The 24,461-nt window shown below is 43.2% G+C and overlaps 1 protein-coding gene, 1 non-coding gene and 1 pseudogene across 3 annotated transcripts in view; all 3 read left to right on the plus strand.

The window, feature by feature from the left end:
- Positions 1-2,232, plus strand: part of Syap1 (synapse associated protein 1) — a 34,526-nt gene extending 32,294 nt beyond the window's left edge. Inside the window, exon 7 of one of the 2 annotated variants that reach the window (XM_039099662.2) lies at positions 1,087-2,227. In XM_039099662.2, coding sequence (XP_038955590.1) covers positions 1,087-1,211 — 125 coding nt within the window. In that variant the 3' untranslated portion in view covers positions 1,212-2,227. Of the gene's footprint in view, positions 1-1,086 lie in introns of both variants that reach the window. The other variant, NM_001395553.1, reaches the window with a different exon arrangement.
- Positions 2,233-9,898: 7,666 nt separating this feature from the next.
- LOC120099424 (U6 spliceosomal RNA) lies at positions 9,899-10,002 on the plus strand. Its single transcript, XR_005498609.1, has one exon. It is a non-coding gene; the product is annotated as a U6 spliceosomal RNA (small nuclear RNA).
- A 6,311-nt stretch (positions 10,003-16,313) lies between these two features.
- Hnrnpd-ps1 (heterogeneous nuclear ribonucleoprotein D, pseudogene 1) lies at positions 16,314-22,251 on the plus strand (annotated as a pseudogene).
- The last annotated feature ends 2,210 nt before the right edge of the window (positions 22,252-24,461 follow it).

The following is a 24,461-nucleotide window of genomic DNA, read 5'->3' on the forward strand; positions in this document are numbered from 1 at the left end:
CAATCCCAAAGTTGGTTGAATAAAAATCTCATTTTAAAACCAGTGGAGCTAGAGACAAAGAGATCAGAAATTTGAGGCCAGTCTTGGCCACACAAAACCCTGTCTCAGAAAAATAATAAAGCCAGTCAACAAACTATGTATGGTACTGTACACTCCTCTAAGGCAGAAAAACTGACAGGAATTTGAAGCCATCCTGAGTTACATAGTGAGTTCCAGGCCAGCCAGAACTGCGTAGCAATATCCTGTCTTCAAAAACAAACAGAAATCTAAAAATGAATTTTTGCTTTACCCTTTTTTTTTTTTTTTTGGTTCTTTTTTTTTTTTGGAGCTGGGGACCGAACCCAGGGCCTTGCACTTGCTAGGCAAGCGCTCTACCACTGATTAGCTTTACTTTTTTAAACAGTGGTAGGGATTGAACCCATGGCCTTTCAGGTTTGTTACACCTCACTCACATCCCCAGTCCTCGTTGTGGTGTAGCCCAGATTTGTTTCAGTCTCACTGTGTAGTCTGCTGGCCTTGATCTCCTGGGTGCTGAGGTTACAGGTATCCCACCATGCTGCCTAACCTTCCTTTTTTAATAGCTATGTTTTATTTTCTCACTCTTCTTTTTCTAACACTCTACAGTTTCTACCTTATGTTCCAGTGTGTACTGGGTTTAAGTGGTAGGTTCTCTATCCAGCATGTGATAAAGCCCCTGGGTACTGTGGATACAACTGTAGTAGAATGTGGTGGTGGAAACAGAGGATCAGAAGGTCAGGGTTACCTGCTAATAGTGAGTTGGAGTCCAGCCTGGGATATGGGAGACCCTGTCTCAAAGACAAGGGCTGGAGAGATGGCTGAGCACATAACTGTACTCATTGTCTAGCTTGATAACCTGGATTGGATTCCTAGGACCCACATGGTAGGAAGAAAAGACCAAATCCTAGAAATTATCTCTGACCTTGACTAGCTATATTTGAGGCCCTGAGGCCCTGGGTGTTCATTCCTGGTACTACAAATATGGCTAGGCCTTTTGTTAGGTATTACGAATTGAGTGAATTGTACTTCATTGAGCACCTTCTTTGTCTCTCCCTTCGTTTGCTATAGAAGATTCTACTGACTGGGAAAAGGAGCTACAACAGGAGCTGCAGGAATATGAAGTGGTAGCGGAGTCTGAGAAGCGAGATGAAAACTGGGATAAAGAAATTGAAAAAATGCTTCAGGAGAGTTAATTGTCTCCCCAAGCCAGTTCTTAACGTTGTGCTGACTTCAAATTCTGATGATTGCTGAGTCAGAAGGCACAAAAGTGTGTAACTTTATGCAATATGAAATTATTCTTTTTCTAGCTAAAACTTGCCTCTTAAATGAACAGCTATTGTAATAATAAAAAACAACAGGATATTGTATGTAACATTTCATATAAATAAAATTAGCGTTCTTATAGGCGGCAGAGCTATCTATGCCACAGAAACACAGGTTAAATACTAGAGTTTGTTTTCTACAAGGTTGACAACATAATTTATTCTTTAGTTATGGTTTTCTTTATATGTCTCTTTGTTGATACATGATGAAAGTACTTAAGAACTTACTATCAGAGTGACCAAATTATACCAAAGAACGCAAAAGAGAGCACTTTCAAAATATTTTCTTGCCAGATATTTTCTAAAATTCTGTCCGAAAGAGAAAAGCTGAGATACTTATGTTCACTTGGAATGACATAAATATCACCCAGTTTGACATTCCAAAACACTCTGTGCAGGGCTAGGGATATGGTAGACAGTTGTCGTTCACAATGCCCCGGGTTCCATCTCCACTATCTCAGCTAAAAATGAAAGCTAGATTTGTTTAAAGAAAGTTTTACTTCTCCCTAGAGACTTCTCATTTTGCTTTGTTCAGTATACCACAAATTCAACATTGTGCTTTTTGCAGGAACTGAGGCCTTCAGTCCTTTTTGTATTAGTAACTGTCAAGAAGCCTGTTTACCTTAAGGTTTATTCTCCTGGTAACAGTCACTATGTATAAATGTCTGAAGTAAATAATTAGCCTTTATAGAATGATTTTCCTTGATGTAGAACTTAATAATACTTACTGTATTCTGCTATGCCATCAGGCATCTGTTCATAGAATATGATCATTTTAAAAAGAGCAAGGTGATTTAATGTTAGAAAACTAACTACCATTCACCTTTCATATTTTCACAGCACCTTTATTTCATAAAGGGAAATAAAATCAAGACATTTCTTTATAAGAGAATTGTATATATTATATTCTTGTACTCATGAAAAACTAGTTTCTGGGTCCTCTGGATAGGTGGTCAGTGAGAGAACTGGGCATGGATGTAAACAGTACTTTCATGTTCATTGTTTGGGATATGCACTGGTAAAATGAACCAGACTACCTCACTTCATGTCACTTCATTTTAGCACTGAATATGAGTATTCTCTGAGGCCATTAACCCAATAGAAAGGATTCCCACTTACATCAGAAACCACCCTACTAAAGTAAAACATGCTCGTTTGGGTTTGGTTTGGAGACGGTCTCCTATAGTCCTCAAACTTAATCCTCATGCCTCTGCTTCTGCCTTGAGTGATATTTTTTTAATTTGGTAAATAAAAATGAATATATTAAAATAATTTTAAGCAGGTAAGAATTCTAAATATAACCAGGCATAATGAATGCCTGGTTCTTAATACATGTATACACATGCATGCACTAACATGCACGCACACACATATACACACATACATACACAAATACACACACATTTTGAGACAGGGTCTTACTATGTAACTCTGGCTGTCTTGGAACTCTATGGAGATCAGACTGGTTTTGAACTCAAAGAGATCACCTTGTAAAGGCCTCTTGGGTGCTGAGAGTAAAGGTGCATCACAATGCCCAGCTTAATTTTGGGCTTTTAAAGACAGGCTCTCACTATGTAGCTTTAGCTGGCCTTGAGGTCAATATGTAGAACAGCCTATCATCAAACGGAAGAAATCAACTTGTCTTTGCCTCCCAAGTGTTGGGAGGAAAAGTACACCACTATACCCAGCTTTCACTAAAATTTCTTTTCATAAATATGTACTCATTTTATCATTTATTATGAGTACAATTTAGCTATCTTCAGGCACACCCGAAGAGGGTATCAGAACTCATTACAGATGATTGTGAGCCACCATGTGGTTGTTGGGAATTGAAGTCAGGACCTCTGGAAGAGCAGTCCACTGAGCCATCTCTCCAGCCCCCTACACTAAAATTCTTACTGATGAATAAACACAAAAAAAGCAAAGGTTTCAGAAAGGAAAGAAAAATAAGCCTGGGTATTTATTTCCATGCACCTACTTGAATGCAGTGCCTGAGGAAGCTGGAAGGTGTTGGATCACCTAGATCTGGAGTTACAGATATTGTGAATTGCTATGTGGATGATTTTAATGGAACCTGGATCCTCTTTGGAAGAGCAGTGAGTGCTCCTTAACCACTGAGCCATCATTTCAGCCCCATATTCTCCCCTTCACTCCCATGGCATGGTTGTACTTGCCTGTAATCTCAGTATTTGAAAGGTAGAAGTAATAAAATCAGGTTCAAGATAGCCATAACTTAATAGTGATTCAAGGCCAACCTGGGCTATGTGAAATCCTAACTCAAGGAATTGAAAACAGAAACAAATGGAAATTCTCTTTTGAAGTAGAAAATCTGTAAGGCTGAAGTCACTTGCTCCACATAGTGACTTCCAGGCCAGCCTGGACAATGTAGTGAGACTTAAATGTAAGGGTGCTGGTGGGGTGGCTGAGCAGTTAAGAGCACTGGCTCTCAACTCTTAAGAGAGATCCTGAATTCAATTCCCAGCAACCACATGGTGGCTCACAACCACCTGTAATGAGATCTGATGCCCTCTTCTAGCATGCAGGTGTATATGCAGATAGAGCATTCATATACATAAATAAAAAGTAATAAATGGGGGTTGGGGATTTAGCTCAGTGGTAGAGCGCTTGCCTAGCAAGCGCAAGGCCCTGGGTTCGGTCCCCAGCTCCGAAAAAAAGAAAGAAAAAAAAAACAGTAATAAATGTAGGCGAGGCGTGGTGGTGCACACATTTAATCCCAGCACTTGGGAAGCAGAAGGCAGGTGGATTTCTAAGTTCCAAGGCCACCCTGGTCTACAGAACAAGTAGGGCTCTATAGACAGACCATGTCTCAGAAAACAGAGCAGCCAGTGAATCTACACGAAGGTGGTCATGCTTGGTGGCTGCACAATAGAAGCCACCTGGGCAGTCAGGCATTATTAGCTTGCAGGGCCCTCTGGGAGAAGTATGAAATAAACTAGCCCCATGTGTAGCCATACATTGTCAAAAACTCCATAAATCATTCTTATGGGCAACCTGGATAGAACATGGGCTGGAAAAAAGAGACTTAAGTAGTAATTCAAGAGGCATCCTTGAACCAGGATACCAGTGTCCCCTATAGCAATCAAATTAATTGGTTGAGTCATATGATTCCTAAGATCCATTCAACAAATAAAAGGGCCTATTTTAAAAGGATTTCAGCCAATAATATGGTGCTTGCCTAACATGTTTTGTTTGTTTGTTTGTTTGTTTGTGTTTCAGAGCTGGGGACCGAACCCAGGGCCTTGCGCTTGCTAGGCAAGCGCTCTACCACTGAGCTAAATCCCCAACCCCGCTTGCCTAACATGTATAATGTACGGAGTTCAATCCCCAGAGCCACCAAAACATTTCATACAGTAGACGGCACACCTATTTTCTTTTTTGTTTTAGAATATTTTCTCGTTTGATAATTTCATATATGTATGCAATGTTTCTTCAAGTCCATCCCCAGCCCTCTCCTCCCACCCATACTTGGTTCCATTTTTAAAGGAGTTTGTTGGAGCTGAAGACATGGTTCAGTGGGAAAGCAATGGCAAGAGCCAGGCAGTAGGGCCGTACACCTTTAATCCCAGCACTCCAGAGACAGAGTCAGGTGAATCTTCCTGAGTTCAAGGCCAGCCTGATCTACAGAGCAAGTTCCAGGGCAGCCAAAGCTACACAGAGAACCACCCCCGCCCCATCTTGAAAAAAAAACAAAAAACAGTTAAAGAACCCTAGTTCGGATCCAAGAAACCATGTTTAAAGTGGGGAGAGTGGCTGGAGAGATGACTCAGCCATTAAAGGAAAGGCTCATTATCCAGTGGGGTAGGGGGTTGGGGCTGGACAGAAGGCTCAGCAGTTGAGAACATTTGCTGCTCTTCCAGACAATGCTAGCACCCAAGTTGGGCAGCTCACAACCACCTAGAAGTCTAGTTCCAGGCAATCCAACACCGTCTTCTGGCTTCTTCTGTCATCCACACAGGAATGCTAGCAAGACATACATATAATTTCATTTTTTAAAGGAGAGGTTGATTTTTGCAACACCGTTATTAGGAAACCATACCCAGGGCCTTGTACATGCCAGGCAAGCTCTCTACTCCAAAAAGGTAAGCGTATGCATTTATCTCCACTTACAGACCCCCAATATATGGCAGTAAAGGGAGAAGAGACGATGTAGGTTGGAGGATGGGTCACCAACCAAAAAAGAAAAAAAGAAAGAGTGAGTGAAAAAAAATCTGGAGCCAGCTACAGCAGGCAAGATTTTTTGTTCTGAAGCCTAAAAAGGCTTAGGAATTCTGGAGGCACACTGCTTCTGTCCCTATACTTTTATAGCTACATGATGTTGGAATAGCCACTTACTGACTCCACTGAAATCCAAAGAGGAAAACCAAGGGTGAAACAGAGAAGCTAAGAGGTGAAATGGCTCCAGGGGGCTGAGAATTCCAGGGAAGACAATGTTACAGCTCTGTTTTAAAAGCTTTGTGTGATTTGACTTCTACAACTATGTGTATCGTTGATTTTTTTAGTTGTTTTTTCCCTTTTAGACAGGATTTAACTCTTTAGCCCAGGCTAGCCTAAAAGGCAATTTTGTGTATTTTGCTTGTGAGTATACCGGCACCACATATGTGTCTTGTATCCAAGAAAGCCAGAAATGGGCATTGAGTTCTCTGGAACTAGAGTTACAGATGGTTCTGAGCTACCGTGTGGGTGTTGGGAACCAAACTTCACTCCTCTAAAAGTGTAAGTATTCTTAACTACTGAGCCATCTCTACTTTTGACAAAGGTAGGAGAAAAAAAACAGGTCTAAGTGAGGTAGCAAATGTTTATAAATAACCTAGCACTCGGGTAGTGTGTGCTTTGAATAAAAATGGCCCACATAGGCTCATAGGGAGTGGCATTAGGAGACAGGGCCTTGCTAGAGGAGGTGTGCCACTAGGGGTGAGCTTTGAGGTTTAACAAATGCTTAATCCAGGCCCAGTGTCACTCTTCATGCTGCCTGCAGATCCAGATGTAGAACTCTCATCCACTTCTCCAGCACTATGTCTGTCTACATACTACCATACTTCCCACCCGAATAATAATGGACTAAACCTCTGAGTCGTAAGCCAGCCCCAAGTAAATTGTTTTCCTTTATAAGAGGTGCCATGGTCATGGTGCCTCTTTACAGCAATAGAAACCCTAACTAAGGTTGCTTAGGTAGAAGGAAAACCAGTTCCAAGGAAACCTGCCTTACACAGTGAAACACTGTTTTAAAAAAGTTGGGGGACAGGGAGGTGGAGATGTAGCTCAGTTGGTAGAGTACTTGCCTAGCAAGTATGAAGTCTAGGTTTGACACCCAGCATCACATAAGCAGGGTGTGGTAGCATATACCTGTAATCCCAGCAGGAAGATCAGAAGTTCAAGGTAACTTTTTTAAGACATAGCAAATTCTATTCCAATCTGGGCCACAGGAGAGCCTGTTCAAATACATTTATTCAAATTAAAGATACCCCAGCACTCAGAAGACATAAGCAGGCAGATCTCTGTGAGTTCCAGGACAGCACGGTGTACATAGTGAGTTAAAGGACAACCAGAGCTCCAAAAAAAAGAAAAAAATTAAAAAAAAAACTATCCATTAAACAAATAAAAGAAGATCATGTCTGGGAGATAGCGTTCAGTTACAAACATGAGGACCTGGACTTAATCCCTAGAACCCACATAAAAAAAAACTGAGCATGAACAAGGTATGGTGAAGCACACCTTGCACACCTTTAATCCTAGCACACACAAGACAGAGAGAGGCAGGTGGATCTCTGAGTTTGAGATCAACCCAGACTACTTAGTTCCATACCAACCAGGGCTACATAATAAGGCCTAGTCTCAAAAAAGCAGTCCCTGCCCCAACAATAAAAAAAAACTAAAAGACCTGGGCATGATGGCATACTGTTTAACATTACTGCTGTGGGAATGGAGACAGGAGGATCCTTGGGGCTCACTGGCCAGCAGCCTAGTCTCCTTGCCAGCTCCCAGTATGTGAGAGAACCCATCTCAGATAACAAAGTGAATGAATGTTGCCTGGGGAATGACACCTGAGGTTGAATTCCAGACTCAACATAAATGTGCACCTCCCTCTCCCTACACACACACACACACACACACACACACACACACACACACACACAAACTATTGTAATTGGGAAAGTAAAACTATTCAGCGTCTCCAGACAGCAGGAAGGCAGTATAGATGGAAAAGTGAAATGTACACCTACCACAGTCAAAATATTAAGTGTAAAAATAGCAAAAGTGACTAAGTGGCCCAATCGAATGTCTCAGAAGATAAAGGCACTTGCCACCGAGCCTGTCAACCTGAGTTCAACTATCAGGACTCACATGGGAGAAGAGAACCTCTGCCCTCCACAAGCACATGATAACTCAATACAAACAGGATGAACGCAACTTTTAAAAAAAAAAAGGTAACTCAGTATGTGAAATGACAAGAATATTTGATATTCTGCTGGTGATAAGAAAAATCGGGGGATTTCTCTTTGGGAAAAGTTAATACTGAAACTCTGAATGTTAATTTTATTTATATAAGTAGCTGTCTTCAGACACACTGGAAGGGAACATCAAATTCCAGTAGAGATGGCTGTGAGCCACCATGTAGTTGCTGGGAATTGAACTCAGGACCTTTAGAAGAGCAGCCAGTGCTCCTAACCGCTGAGTCATCTCTCCAGCCCAATACTGGAACTATTTAAATGGAAAGTTGAATATGTACCTCTCTTGGACCAACAATTCCTCTTTTGGGGACTATAAAACTATAAATAAATATAATAACTATAATAATAATAACTATATAAATAAGAATATTTATATAACTAAATATAATAAACTATAATCACCTAAGAGAATAACTATGTAGTAAAGTTAAAGACAAATCTATTCTGTGGCAGGTGTACTGGATGGCATGTGTAACCATGTTCACAGTGGTGATGTTCTAATGACCTCAGTCTGCATCCAAACACAAAGTCTATCACCAGTAGAATAGAGTCATAATTACACTATGATTTTTACCATGGAATGCCAAAAGCAAACAGCTGCACACAGTGATGGGAACAAGCTCAATTCTCATAAGCATAATCTAGGCAGAACCAGGCATGGTGGAGCATGCCTGTAATCCTATGGTTCAGTAGGCAAAGGTAGGCTGAGATAGGAGGATTGCCTCAAATTGGAAGCCACCCTGGAGTATATAATTCCTGGTCAACTTTCAACTTGAACTACAAAAGATCATCTCAACGCACACGCACACACACACACACACACACACACACACACACACACTATATTGTTTGATTTGTTTTTTTTAAGATATAATCGCATATAGCCCATTCTGACCTCAAAAATTCTATATAGCCCAGGCTGTGTTTGAACTTATAATCCTGCTGCCTATGCCTCTAAGTGCTAGGATTACAGGCATGTAACACCAAAGTGACCAAAGTGCTATTTTGGTTCTTTTTTTTTTTTCCGGAGCTGGGGACCGAACCCAGGGCCTTGCGCTTCCTAGGCAAGCGCTCTACCACTGAGCTAAATCCCCAACCCCCAAAGTGCTATTTTGAAAAGTAAAAAATAAAATCCGGTACCAGGAATTGTGGTACATTTCTGTTGAAAGACCCAGAGTTGGGGTCAATCTGGGGCCAGTGGGAAAATTCCCATCACAAACCTCCAAGCACAAGGACCCCTCCCTTCCTGGAAGAAAAAAGCTGTTTTTGTTCCTGGAACAGCTACAAGCCAAACTGTCACACAAAGCTACCTGTGGCTTCTAACCGACACCCCACACACACTTTGGAAAGTCTTGAATGGTACACTGAGTCGATCTGAAAGTTGTTTCACTCCACCAAATGTGCATTGTACCCTGCCTAGTTACCATTGTGAAAAGTCTGCCCCAATTGTTTGCAAGGTATATAACTCTCTATTAAAAGTCTGCTCAGGGTCATCTCCCCTTGAAGTGGGATGACCCCAACATGTCGAAATTAAACTCCTCTTGCTTTTGCGTCAATCACTTCCTCCATGAGTCTCATTCAAGAGATCCTGGAAGAGGTTCAATTCGGACCTTACACTGTGAGTTCAAGACCAACCTGCTCAGGGTTGGGGATTTGGCTCAGTGGTAGAGCGCTTGCCTAGCAAGCGCAAGGCCCTGGGTTCGGTCCCCAGCTCCGGAAAAAAGAAAAGAAAAAAAAAAAAAAAAGACCAACCTGCTCTACGTAGTGAGTTACAAGACATGATGAGGCTTTGTCTCAAAAACATACACACCAAAAATGTTAAGTAGGACTTAAAAAGACAGAATGACATCACATACACAAACTTCAAATGCAGGCAAAACCAAGCTGTGTGGTTAGTTTAAAATGGACATAGCTACTATAAAAAGGCATTCACTATGTATACACTGCTGGAAGTACACACCTGCAGTCCCAGAAACTTGGAGGGCATAGACTAGAGGATCACAAATTCAAAGACAGACTGGGCTACATAGGGAGTTCAAAAACCAGCCAGGACAACTTAGCCAGACTATCTAAAAACAAAACTTAAGAGTGCTTGTTTAGCAGCACATACACTAAAGATTGGAACAAGGCAGAGAACATGAGCATGGTCCCTGTCCAATAACACCACAGTTCATGAAACAGTCCATATTCTTTAAGTAAGATTTTTATTTTTATTTTTATGTGTGTCTCTATGTTAGTTTGTGCATGTGAGTACAGTGCCCACAGAGACCAGAAGAAGGTATCAGGTCTCCTGGAGCTGGAGTTGCAGCCAGTTGTGAACTACCTGATGTGGGTGCTGGGAACTGAACCTATGCAAGAGCGAAAAAGTGTTCTTAACCACTATATCATCTCTCCAGCCCCTAAAAATTTGTTTTTTTAAAATATTTTATTTATTTTATGTATCTTCGGACATACCAGAAGAGGGAATTGGATCTAATTACAGATGGCTGTGAGCCACCATGTGATTGCTGGGAATTGAACTCAGGACCTTTGGAAGAGCAGCCAGTGCTCTTAACCACTGAGCCATCTCTCCAGCCCAAAGGAGTACTTTTTTTTTTTTTTTGGTTCTTTTCTTTCGGAGCGGAGCTGGGGACCGAACCCAGGGCCTTGCGCTTCCTAGGCAAGCGCTCTACCACTGAGCTAAATTCCCAACCCCTCAAAGGAGTACTTTTTAAATATACATATTGGGGTTGGGGATTTAGCTCAGTGGTAGAGCGCTTGCCTAGGAAGTGCAAGGCCCTGGGTTCAGTCCCCAGCTCCACTCCGGAAAAAAAAATTTAAATATACATATTATATATAGTACATGTTTAGAAAAAAAGAGAGAGCTGTATCATATAGAATGAAGAAATTGAGATGAGAAGGTAATAGTTACTCCAAACAAGGAAAAGAATATCTGCCACACTATTCGTAACAGTTCTGGCTCAAACTTGTCACCTGCCCCAGAAACCTTTGGCCAAACACAAATGATCTGTAGGTCCTGAGGGGTTCGTAATAGTCAAAGAACTCTGGAAACACAATTGCCAGGTAGAACTGTTCCTCCAGGTCCATTGAAGGTGATGGCAAACAGACCAACATTTGCAGCACACTTCCCACTCAAATGTCTAAAGTTTAGCCTTCCAAAGCATACACTGAAGGAAACCTACAGCTGCTAATGTAAAACTCAATTGCTTGCACTGTGTCATGATTATGTAACTGGAGACCTGAGTTATTGCCTTTCCTATTAAAGTTACTGCCCCATGTATGACTGAGGCTAGCCTACCAAAGCAAGGCCCAATACAGAATCTTTCTGGAAAATAAAGTTAGATTGTTTTAAAGACAAAGTCTCTATGTATCCCTGGCTTTCCTGGAACTCGCTAGACCAAACTCAGAGTTCTGCCTTGCCTCTGCCTCCCAAGTGCTGTGATTAAAGGCCTGTGTCACCCTGACAATGATTTGAGAGGAACAATTATATTAAGTGCTTAAAATGGCTCAATGGCTCAATTGGTGCTAAACTTTCAGAAAGCACTGGGTTTAATCTCCAGCATCAAAACAAAACTCTATGCCTTTAATCCCAGCATGCAGGAGGCTAAAGCATGTGCTTGCTTCACATTTATATTTAGTAATATCCATGGGACTGGTTAAGAGCACCCCCTGTTCATACAGAGGGATCCACATTCTGTTCCCAGCACCAACAAGGCAGCTCCTGGAGATCCACCATCTCTTCTGACCTCTATGGATTCCTACATGTACATGACATACCTGCATACACTCAAGAACATACATATAAAATTACTTTTAAAAAAATTCACATACCATGGCACATGTGTGGAAGTTGGAGGATATCTTGTATACACGTAAAATTAAAAAATTAAACGCCAGAACCTCAGTTCCCCAGCAAGGTAAAAAACAAAACACACACATACACACACACACAACCTCAACAACAAGCCTTGAACGGCATGCCCAAGGTGTTAACAGCAACTATGCATTTTATAAAACTTCTTTTTTATACTTGTAGAAATGTCTACATTTGCTAAGGATGTAGCACCGTGGTAGGGTCCTTGCCTGTCCACCACAAGCAAGGGCCTGTATTTAATCCCTAGTGCAAGGGAAAAAATGTTCAGTTTTGGTCAGGTATTAGTGGCTCAAGTCTATGATCCCAGCTCCCTGAGACAGATATAGAAGCATTGTCACAAGTTCAAGGCCAGCCTGGTCTACATAGGGAGTCCCAGGCCAGGACACATCAAAATACAACTGAGAGAGTGAGAGAGTAAGAGGGGCCAAAAGCCTGATGTAGTATACACAGCTTTAATCCCAACATTCTAGAGGCAGAAGCAGGCAGATCTCTAAGAGTTTGAGACCAACCTGGTCTTCATACTGAGTTTCAGATAAAGGGAAACCTTGTCTCAAAAGGGGTTGGGGGAGAAGGGGCAAGGAGGGAGGGAGAGAGGAAGAAGGAAAGGAAAGGAAGAAAGGAAAAATGGGGGCTGACAAGATAGTTTCATGAGTAAAGATGTTTGCTGGCGGGGGCTGGGGATTTAGCTCAGTGGTAGAGCGCTTACCTAGGAAGCGCAAGGCCCTGGGTTCGGTCCCCAGCTCCGAAAAAAAGAACCAAAAAAAAAAAAAAGATGTTTGCTGGCAAGCCTAAAGATTTGAGTTCAATCTCTGGGACCCTATACGATGGAAGAAGAAAAGTGACTTTCATAAGCTGTCCTCTGACCTGTATGTATGTACTCTGACATACAAATGTCTCCATATATACAAATGCACCAAATAGCCAAGTGTAATACAGAATGTTTATGCTGATGTTTGTGTGTGTCCATAATCATCCCACAAGCAGGGGTTGAGACGGGAGGATCAATGCACCTTCCAGGCCACACCCCTACACACACACACACACACACACACACACACACACACACACGTAAAACACACCTAAATAATGAAAATCTGTGCCCTGGACCTAGGTGGTTCAAGTACTTGAGCTATGTGGAGGAAAGGAAGTTACACTGGAGGTTTTTCTTGTCATCCCTAGTGTAATGTCTTCCTATTTCCCAAGCCACCTAGCAAACAGTGCCTATGATAGAGGTGAGTATGCTCAAACACATATGCAACTCCCAACAAACTAACAGAAAACAAAGTCCAACAGAAGTAAAGGAAAAAGCAGAGCTTAGGATCTAGAGAGATGCTCAGTGGTTGGACAAGCTTGCTATGCAACCTCGAGGACCCGAGTTTGAATTCCCACACCCACATAACAAGCCTGGTGTAGTCTCTGTACAATTGTAGTCACAGCACTGTAGGGTAACAAAGCCAGAAGCACTACTAGCTCCAGGTTCAGAAAGCTCCTGCCTCAAAGGAATAAGGTAGGTGGAGATAAAAGATACCCAATGTCCTCATCCAGTGCAGCTCTAAAATGCACAAACAAGCACACTACAGATCACACACACACACACACACACACACACACACACACACACACACACACACACACGACTGGAAATGGAGCCTGTTGCTCTTGCAGAGACAAACTTTGAACATGTGGATAGTCAGTGCCAAGGACATTCTGATGGCACATATGATGTGTCCTAAACGGGTCAGTGTTTTTTCTTCTAGAAGAAGAAATAAGACAAGGTATTCAAAGTCCATTTCTGAGATTATATTGGTAGTGAATGATACTCTCCTGGTTTTGTACCTAACCTAGCTCTGGAAAATGTGGAAGGCCAGGTGAAGAATATGGATTTTACAGAACAGGACTTGTGAATCTGGGGAGTGACACCAGTGCCTTTTAAAGAAAGCCATCTATCTCTGTTCTCTAGCTTCCCAACTGGCTAACTGATTGGTACCTGGGAGGCAGAATACTGGAGACAGCATTTATGAGGAGTCCCTGATGGGAGTCTAGAGCTTTATTTTTGGGCTTTATCACACCTTCCTAATTTGCCTATCTCCATTTAAGTCTAACCCCTTTTCCTACCAAGGAGATGAGCTGGTTCAGAGGCAGCAGGATCCTAGGCTAGTAAAAAGAGTGACCCTTATAATGCCCTTGACCAGCAGCAAAAGAACCATCATCTGTCCACTGTTGGGATCCTACCACCTCTTGGTGCATCTTTTGAGGTTTCAGGCAATAGTGGTGCACTCCCATGAAACGTTGCCTACACTTATGACATGTGGTTGACATACAACATGTGACCACATATGTTGTTCATATGTCAGATGGAGGAAAGGTTCTGTACAGTCTTTCCAAAAGCATTTGTAGGGCTTCTTGCCTGTAGACTGGAGTGTCTCTGAAGGTCGGGAGGCTGGGTATCAGCATCTCTCCAGTCGCCATATTGGCACAAGTGTTATTTTGTAACTGTGGGTGCCCCTCCTTGGACCCTGGAGTCTTCTGTATTCTGTGAAGTAGTTATGAGCTGCTTAGGTAAGATGGTGACTTTCCGGCAGTCTGAGAGGCTGACAAGCAATATTGAGATTTTAAAGTCTGAAAGATGAGAAGTACCTAAAGAAATGTTCAACATCCTTAGTCATCAGGGAAATGCAAATCAAAACAACCCTGAGATTTCACCTCACACCAGTGAGAATGGCTAAGATCAAAAACTCAGGTGACAGCAGATGCTGGCGAGGATGTGGAGAAAGAGGAACACTCCTCCATTGTTGGTGGGATTTCAGACTGGTAAAACCATTCTGGAAATCAGTCTGGAGGTTCCTCAGAAAATTGGAAATAGATCTATCTGAAGACCCAGGAATACCACTCTTGGGAATATACCCAAAAGATGCCCCACCATGCCACAGAGGCGTGCTCCACTATGTTCTTAGTGGCCTTGTTTGTGATAGCCAGAAGCTGGAAAGAACCCAGATGCCCTTCAACAGAGGAATGGATACAGAAAATGTGGTACATGTACACAATGGAGTACTACTCAGCTATCAAAAACAATGACTTCATGAAATTCATAGGCAAATGGATGGAACCTAAGTGAGGTAACCCAATCATGAAAAAACACACATGGTATGTACTCAGTCATAAATGGATATTAGGGGTTGGGGATTTAGCTCAGTGGTAGAGCGCTTGCCTAGGAAGCACAAGGCCCTGGGCTCGGTCCCCAGCTCCAAAAAAAAAGAACCAAAAAGAAAAAATAAAAATAAATGGATATTAGCCCAAAAGCTCAGATTACCCAAGACACAATCCACAGACCATATGAAGCTTAAGAAGGAAAACCAAAGTGTAGATGCTTCAATCCTACTTAGAAGAGAGAACAGAATAGTCACAGGAGGTAGAGGGAGGGACCTGAGAGGGAGAGAGAAGGGGGAGGGAAGACAGAGGGGGCAGAATCAGGTATGAGAAGAGACAGGAGAGAAGTATAGAGGGCCAGGAAATTGAACAGAAATATGTAGGGGGGATGGGGAACTGGGGATAGCCACTAGAAAGTCCCAGATGTCAGGGATGCGAAGGGCTGCCAGGACCCAATGGAGATGAAATTAGCCAAAATACCCAACAAAGGGGAAATAGAACCTGTAGAAACCATCTCCAGTAGATTGGCAGTCCCCTAGTTGAGGGATGGGGACATCCACCCATTTCGGAAATTTTAACTCAGAGATGAGCGGATAAGGGGTGGTGGAGGGGAAACTGGGAAGGGAAATAACATTTGAAATGTAAATAAATAAAATAACCAATAAAAAAATTTTTTTAAAGATTTTATTTATTTCATGTATGTGAGCACACTGTAGCTGTCTTCAGACACACCAGAAGAGGGCATCAGATCCCACTGGATCCCAGATGGTTGTAAGCCACCATGTGGTTGCTGGGAATTGAACTCAGGACCTCTGGAAGAGCAGTCAGTGCTCTTAACCGCTGAGCCATCTCTCCAGCCCACCAATAAAAATTTTTAACCCAGAATTGTTCCTATCTAAAGGAAATGCAGGGACAAAAAAATGGAGCAGACACTGAAGGAAAGGCCATCCAGAGAGTGCCCCACCTGGGGATCCAACTCATATTCAGATACCAAACCCAGACACTATTGCTGATGCCAAAAGTGATTGCTGACAACCTGATATGGGTGTCTCCTGAGAGGCCGTGCCAGAGCTTTACTAATACAGATGAGAATGCTTACAACCAAACATTGGACTGAGCATGGGGTCCCCAATGGAGGAGTTAGAGAAAAGAGTGAAGGAACTAAAAGGGTTTGCAACACTGTAGATAAAACAATATCAACGAACCTGACCACTTAGAGCACTCAGGAACTAAACCACCAACCAAAGAGTGCACATGGACAGACTCATGACTCCAGCTGCATATGTAGCAAAGCTTCATATGTCAGGCATCAATGGGAGGAGAGGCCCTTGGTCCTGTGGAAGCTCAAAACCCCAGTGTAAGGGGATGCTACAGTGGTGAGGCAAGAATAGGTGGGTGGCTGGGGGAGCACCCTCATAGAGGCAAAGAGGAGGGAGGGTGGAATGTGGGGGTTTGTTGAGAGGAAACCAGGAAGTGGGACATTTGAAATGTAAATAAATAAAGTAACCAATAAAAAAACGTCTGGGGCTGGAGAGATGGCTCAGTGGTTAAGAGCACTAACTGCTCTTCCAGAGGTCCTGAGTTCAAGTCCCAGCAACCAGGTGGTGGCTCACAACCATCTGTAATGGAATCTGGTGCCCTCTAATGCTGTGTTAGCAACAGCATATGCATATACATGAAATAAATGTTTTTTTAAAAGTCTGAAATACCTGGAATTCAAGAGGGGATATATAAAAGCTACAAGGATCACTGGGGTTCAACATCTGACCCATAAAGGGAGACATAGCCTGAGCCTCAGAGGAAGGCGTGTACAGGTAGCAGTCCATGTGTCAAGGAGGTTATGGTGGGAGACAGTGTTGGGAACCTGGACTCAGACACTGTTGTTGCATTTGTGGAAGGCATCAGTGAGACTCCACTATAAACTGAGCCTGGCAGATCATTGCTTCTGAAAGATGAAGGGGAATCCAAGATTAACAGCAGCCTCTCATCATCCAGGGAGTGCTGGTGTGAAGCCTGCTGCTGGATCAGCTCCCCGGCCTCTTTCTCATTCATGTTGAGTTGAGCTCAACTGAATATTGGGACTGTGGAGTTCCACAGCCAGGTCAGATCATCTGTGAACTCTGTCAGTGCTGTCACAGACATATGTTCCAATACCACTACCAAATAAAAGGTTTGAAAAGGTTATTAGGTAATGGTATAGCAGCACTCAGAAACCTGCAGCAAGAAGGTATGCATTCTAAACATAGTGTGGGCTACATATCAAGACCCTGTCAAAACAAGCAAAAGTTGTGTATATAGTTCAGTGGTAAAGTGCTTATCTAGTATACATAAAGCCCAAAGTTCAATTCACAGAACAAAAACGAAAAAAAGGATGGGAGGGAGAAAGGGGGGAAAGTGTGGTAAACACCTGTAATCCCAGCAATGTCGAGGTAGAGGCAGGAATATTAAATGGCCGTGGTCATCCTCACTATGTAGTTGAATTGGAGGACAGTATGGACTAAATGAGATCTTAAACTATAAACAATGTATTTGTGGCAACAAATATAACAGCAAGTTGAAATGACGACTTCCAAAGAAGTGAAAAGAAGGGCTGGAGAGACACCAGCAGCAGTTAGTGAAGAGCACTGGCTGCTCTTGCAAAGGAAGTGGGTTCAATTTCCAGCAAATACATAGCAGCTCACACGAGAACTGATACCCTCTTCTGAGCTCCTTGGGCACTGCACAAATGTGGTACACAGGCACACATGCAGACAAGATACCTATAGACATAAAAAACTTGAAAATTAAAATAAAAATAAAAATAGTGGCCTTTGCATAGGAATGTGAGGAATGGATGTGTGGAGCAAGCAGACTGATTTTGTTTAAATGCTTTTTTTGAAAAGTAGACAATCTGAGTCTGAAAGGATGGGTGGGGGGCAGGGGCTGGAGAGATAGCTCAGTGGTTAAAAGCACTGACTGCTCTTCCTGAGGTCCTGAGTTCAAATCCCAGCAACCACATGGTGGCTCACAACCATCTGTAATGAGATCTGATGCCCTCTTCTGGTGTATCTGAAGACAGTTACAATGTACTAACAAATAAATACTTTTTAAAAAAGGATGACTTGGTGGTTAAGAGCACTTGCTGCTCTTGCAGAGGACCTAAGTTCAGTTCCCCATACCCACATCAAGCAGCTCAAAATTGTAATTCTCATTCCAGAGGATCTGATGTCATATTCTGGCATCTGTCAGCCCTGCGTGCACAGGGCACACATGCAGACAGGTGCACACACATGTACATAAATGGAGGATTTTTAAAAGGAAATTGTAGAAACTATCTCAACACTATTTTGTATATTTTCTTTTTTTTTTTTTTTTTTTTTGGTTCTTTTTTTCGGAGCTGGGGACCGAACCCAGGGCCTTGCGTTTCCTAGGCAAGCGCTCTACCACTGAGCTAAATCCCCAACCCCTTATATTTTCTATGCTAGAGATTAAAGCCATGGCCTTACACGTGCTCAGCAAGTGTTCTACCTCTAAAGTATGTCCTCAGTCTAACCAAGAATAAAAAGAATGCTCTGGAAGCCACAGTAAAGATCAAGAGACCAAATGTTGGACTAGAGATGTAGATTGCTTGGTAGAATGTTTGCCTAACACTCAGGAAACCCTGGGATCCATCTGAAGCACAGATGTACAGGCTATGGTGGAACACGCCTGTAATCTCAATACTTGGGAAGTAGGGCAGAAAAATCCCAAGTTCAAGTTCTTTCTTGAATACAGAGTAAATTCCAAGCCAGCCTGTGCTACATGATACCTGGGCTATCGTGAGACTCTGCCTGTCTTAGTTTGGTTCTCTGTTGCCATGATTAAACCCTGACCAAAAGCAACTTGAATGAGGAAACGATTTATTTGGTTTACAGTCCATTCCAGGGCAGCCAAGGCAGCAACTCAGGACAGGAGCTGGAAGCAGATACCAACAGAGGAACACAGCAGTCTTGGGGTTACTATTGTGATGAATTGCCATGAGCAAAGGCAACTTGGGAAAGAGGGGGTTTATTCACTCACTGTGGGACATTGGACCATGCCACCAGACTTGGTAAGGTCAAGTGGATTCAGAAACCCCGACAATTCTCATATAACTGTTCATCACCAGCAGTGTTGGCATAGGCCTTTAATCCCAGCACTCAGGAGGCAAAGACAGGCAGATCTCTATGTTCAAGGCCAGCCTGGTCTACAGAGGGAGTTCCAGGATAGCCAGGGCTATACAGAGAAACTCTCATCTAGAAAAACAAAAACAAAACAACAGTTCATCATCAACAGTGGAGAGAGCAGGCACTCACAAAGGGTGGGAACCTGGAGGCAGGAACAGGTGCAGAAGCTAGAGTGTTGTACTCAGATTGCAAAAACCCACAGAGAGACCAACAGGAACCACAACTCTGATGCAAGTACATGAGAGTCTTTATTCAAGCTCTTGAGCTTGGGCCAAAGACCTTCCTGATCCAACAGGATAGGAGAGTGACCCCCAGGTCTAGGTGAAGGGCGTTTGTAAAGGAAAAAACTGCAAGCAGAGGTTTCCAACCCTAGGCATTACATGAGAGGTAAAGGAATGTTGGCCTTCAAGCTATTTGGTTTACAGCATCTGGTTAAACCATAAGGAGGGAGCCTGCATCAAAAAAGGACTGTCTTGGCCTGGGAACGACTTGTTTTCTAAGGTTACTGTTAGCAGCTAGCTGTAGCTGCTGTGTCTATTTTGCTACTGCCAGGGACATTTTGTGATTCTTCTCAGACCTCAAGGGTGGGGGCCATACCTCTCTAAGGGCAAGAAAACTTAGAATGGGGTCTTGAGAACCAAATGGAGGGCCATTTTAGGTGGTCAGCAGCCATGCCATTAAAGGGAGGAGGAGGCAAGAGTAACCGCTCCTACTAAATCTTTTTTAGTGTAGCTGGGGACACAGAGTGGGAGGCGAGGAGGACTGGCTGGAGAGAGGCACATGTGCCTTGTCTTGTGTGCCTTGAGAGGTAGAGCGGGAGCATGGTTGGCTCTGAGGTACACCAAGGAAGCTGAGGGTGCCAAGATCAACACTGGGAGGATGAAGGCCATTCAAGCTCCTCCCCAGGACACACTCAAGCATCGATGGCATATTGGGAAGATTGGAAAATGTTTATAGGAGGCCTTAGCTGGGACACCACAAAGTTCTCAAGGACTACTTTTCCAAATTTGGTGACACTGTAGACTGCACTCTGAAGTTAGATCCTATCACAGGGCGATCACGAGAATTGACTTTGTGCTATTTAAAATGTCAGAGAGTGTAGATAAGGTCATAGATCAGAAAGAACATAAATTGAATGGGAAAGTCATTGATCCTAAAATGGCCAAACCCATGAAAACAAAAGAGCCCGTCAAAAAATTTTTATTGGTGGCCTTTCTCTAGACACACATAAAGAGAAAGTAAAGGTACTTTGGTGGTTTGGGTGAGGTTGAATCCATAGAGCTCCCTATGGGCAAGACCAATAAGAGGCGTGGTTCTGTTTTATTACCTTTAAGGATGAGAAGCCAGTGAAGACAATGGAGAAGAATACCACAAGGGGGGTTGGGGATTTAGCTCAGTGGTAGAGCGCTTGCCTAGGAAGCACAAGGCCCTGGGTTCAGTCCCCAGCTCCGGAAAAAAAAAAAAAGAAAAAAAAAGAAAAAAAGAAAGAAATACCACAATGTTGGTCTTAGTAAATGTGAAATAAAAGTAGCCATGGTAAGGGAACGGTATCCGAAACAGCAGCAGTAGGGATCTAGAGGAGGGTTTGCAGGAAGAGCTCGTGGAAGAGGAGGTGGCCCCAGTCAAAACTGGAACCAGGGATGTAGTAACTATTGGACTCAAGTCTATGGCAATTTTGGCTATAGCAGCCAAGGTTACAGTGGTTTTGATTATAACTACACTGGTTACAACTACTACTATGTATATGGTGATTATAGCCATCAGCAAGTGGTTATGGGAAAGGATCCCAGAGAGATAGTCATCAAAATAGCTACAAACCACACTGAATTATTCCATTTGCAACTTATCCCCAACAGGTGGTGAAACAGTGTTTTCCTATTTGAAGATTCATTTGAAGGTGGCTCCTGCCACCTGCTAATAACAGCTCAAATTAAATATTTTTCTATCAAGTTTCTGAATGGAAATATGACCTTGGGTCTCTCTAAAATTTAATCCTGAATTCTCATTAAAAGAATTTGCTTTCGGGGTTGGGGATTTAGCTCAGTGGTAGAGCGCTTTCAAAAAAAGAGAACAAAAGGGAGTTTATTCTGCTACCTCAGTGCCTTCAAGAGGGGTGCTGCTTACTGGCTTGCTCCCCATGGTTTGCTCAGCCTGCTTCTTATAGAACCCACAATCATAAGCCTGGGGTGGCTTCACCTAGAATGAGGTGGACCACTCTTCATCAGTCACTAATTAAGAAAATGCCCTAGAGCTGAATCTTATAGAAGCATTTTTCTCAATTGAGACTTCCTCTGATGACTTTAGCTTGTATCAAGTTGACATAAAACTAGCCAGTACAGGGGTTGGGGATTTAGCTCAGTGGTAGAGCGCTTGCCTAGGAAGCGCAAGGCCCTGGGTTCGGTCCCCAGCTCCGAAAAAAAGAAAAAAAAAGAAAAAAAGAAAACTAGCCAGTACAAATGGCCCCTTTTCAACTTGACACACAAACATCACTTTTCAATTGCGATCTTTTCTTGCTCATTTATCCCCAAGATGGAGTATTAATATTACAATATAAAACAATTTTTTTGAAATAGGGTTTCTCTATGTGGCTCTGACTGTTTTGGAACTTACTCTGTAGACCAGACTGGGTTTGAACTTACAGAGATCCATCTGCCTCTGCTTCCCAAGTGCTAGGATTAAAGGTGTGCGCCACCACTGCCTGGCCAAAACATAAATAACTTTAAAAGTCCCAGTCATTACAAGTTCAAACACATTAAAAGTTCAGTCTCTAAAACATCCAATTTCTTTAAAAATCCAAATCTCTTTCAAAAGTTCAAGGTCTCTCAACCTTGAGCTCCTGTAAAAATGAAAGTTAAATACTTTCTTCAACAGTGAAGGACCAGGGAACCGTCACAATCTGAACAAAAGAAAACTGAACAACAATGTAAATAACTTAATGTCCAATTGCCTGGGATTCACTCACGATTTTCTGGGCTCTGTTAAGGGTCTTGTGTCACTTCACCTCTGCCTTTGGCTGCACACATAATTTTTCTTCTAGGTTCTGGCTGGCTCTACTCCATTGTTACTGCTGTTCTTGGTAGTCATCCCAAAGCACTAGCTCTCCAAAACTGTTGGGGTCCCTTACTGCAACTGGGCTGCCCTTTCACTGATAGCTTCTCCTCGGCTCTCTTCGTGGTGCCAAGCCTCAGCTGCTCTCCTCACCCTTCACACCTTCTAAGCCAGCACCACCTGGGTGACTCTTACACCACCAAGTTCAGCTGACACACAAGACACAACTTTGGCCAGGTATGGAACACAGCTTCTGTGTGCTATCAGGAAACACTTTCCAGAAGATTTCACCTCAAGGACACTGGTCCCTTCCCAATCACCATTAATACCTCAGCTCCAGCAAAGCAAAGGTTTCACTTTGGAGGTTCTAGTATCTTGTCAGCCACAGCTGGTTCTTCAGCCCCAGTTAACCAGAACCACAGAACCACACCAAAAGCCCAGTGGTCTTTGCATCTCTCTGAAACTTCATAAACCAGGCCACCACAGTCTGTACCACTCTCAACTTTCTTATCTTCCAAGCTACCACAGAGCAGATCACCAAGCTTTCAATACTCAATGACTTTTCTAGCCCAAAGTTCCAAAGTCCTTCCACAATCCTCTCAAAAACACCATCAGGTCTAGGACAGCAATACCCCCTCTCCTGGTACCAACTTGACATAAAGCTAGCTAGTGCAGCACTTACTGGCTTGCTTAGCTACCTTTCTTATACAGTCCTGGCCTATCTGTCCAGGGATGACGCCATCCACAAGGGGCTAGGTCCTCCTACATCAATTAACAGTTAAGAAAATGCCTTATCAACATGCTCAGAGACCAACCTAATGGAGGCGAATCATGAATTGAGAGGCCTTCCTAGTAGGTGTTTCAAGTTAACAACTAAAACTAACTGCAATAGAATAGTGCCTTTAAAAAAAAGAAAAGGAAATTCCCATTAGGTTTTCCATTTGGGAACTTTTTTTTTTTTTTGAGCTGGGGACGGAACCCAGGGCCTTGCACTTCCTAGGCAAGCGCTCTACCACTGAGCTAAATCCCCAACCCCTGGGAACATTTTTTGAGCAAATCTTTATCCAGTTGTTACTTTATATGTAGATGGTTCTAGAATACTGACTACTCATCCCATTACTCCCATGTTCTTATTATGCAGGGCTAAAAAGCACAACTGGATGCCCTTGAGAAAGGGCTATTTTCAGAGTGCCTGGATGGACAGCAAAGAAATCAAACCAACCACTTAAATAAAAATTTATTGACAATAATAAAAAAAAAAGAAAAGAAAAGGAGGGAGCTGGCACGATGATTCAGTAGTTAAGAGCATTGACAGTGTGCTCACATACATAAAATAAATAAATCTTGAAAAAAAAAATCTCTGCAGAGCCCTGGCTGTCCCAGAACCCAGTGACTACCAGGTCCCCACCCTGTCCTTGCTGCATATTAAAGTATGTAAATAAAACATTAAAATAAAATACACAAACACCGTGTCTACATCCGGCTCCACCCCAAACTTCAGATCCTAGATGTCCTCTTTTCACACAGCGGGAAGGTCCACAGCAGCTCTGGACAGGCTCACCCGCTTCTTGCTGCCTAAGGAGCCACCTTCTCCACCTCTGTCTCCAGAAAGTCAGCACCTTTCTCCTTCACCCGCAGCAAAATGAGTCCATCGTCCACGTTGATCTTACTGCCCACCTCCACCACCTTGCAGATGTTCTTATAGTCCAGCCAGAGGATGCTCTCGTCCCACTTCTCCATGTAGGCGTTGTCCAGGGTGATCTTCAGAGTGGCTCCCTTCCTCAGCTCCAACTCTGCAGTACCGCTGCCCTTGATGAGTCCAGTGGGGATCTCAGGTCCCTTTGTGTCCAGAGCCACCAAAATGGGACGGTAGAGAATGGGATCAGATGCAAAGCTTTCTGGGCTGCATGGACATTCATGATGGTCTCTGCATGGTACTCATGGGTTCCATGAGAGAAATTCAGCCAAGCCGCATTCATTCCAGACTTAATCATCTCCTTCAGCATCTCCATAGACCGGGAAGCAGGGCCAATGGTACAAATGATGCCAGTGTTGCTGGGCGTGCTCCAGGAAAGTAGGTGTCAGTCATGGCGGCATGGAACTGCTGGCTCTGAACTTGGCCATGAATGTTGACAAGACCCAAGGCTTCTACAACAAGGAAGATATGGTCATTGTGCCGGCCAGGTGGCGCCCTGGCTCTGGCTTCACCAACACCATGCATGTAGTGCCTGTACCTTGAGGACCTTCTGGAGCCCCTTTTCTAGCCCCCGTCCCTTCCCCTCCCCTGTCCTTTCCATTAATCCAGCAATGCTTGTAGTACTCACTCTGGACCATAGTGTGGCGCTGGTGGGCTGGGACACCAGGGAAAATTGATGTCTGAAACATACGATAGAGCCCA

The sequence above is a fragment of the Rattus norvegicus genome, chromosome X (genome assembly GCF_036323735.1).
Source record: "Rattus norvegicus strain BN/NHsdMcwi chromosome X, GRCr8, whole genome shotgun sequence".
NCBI classification, from domain to species: domain Eukaryota; kingdom Metazoa; phylum Chordata; class Mammalia; order Rodentia; family Muridae; genus Rattus; species Rattus norvegicus.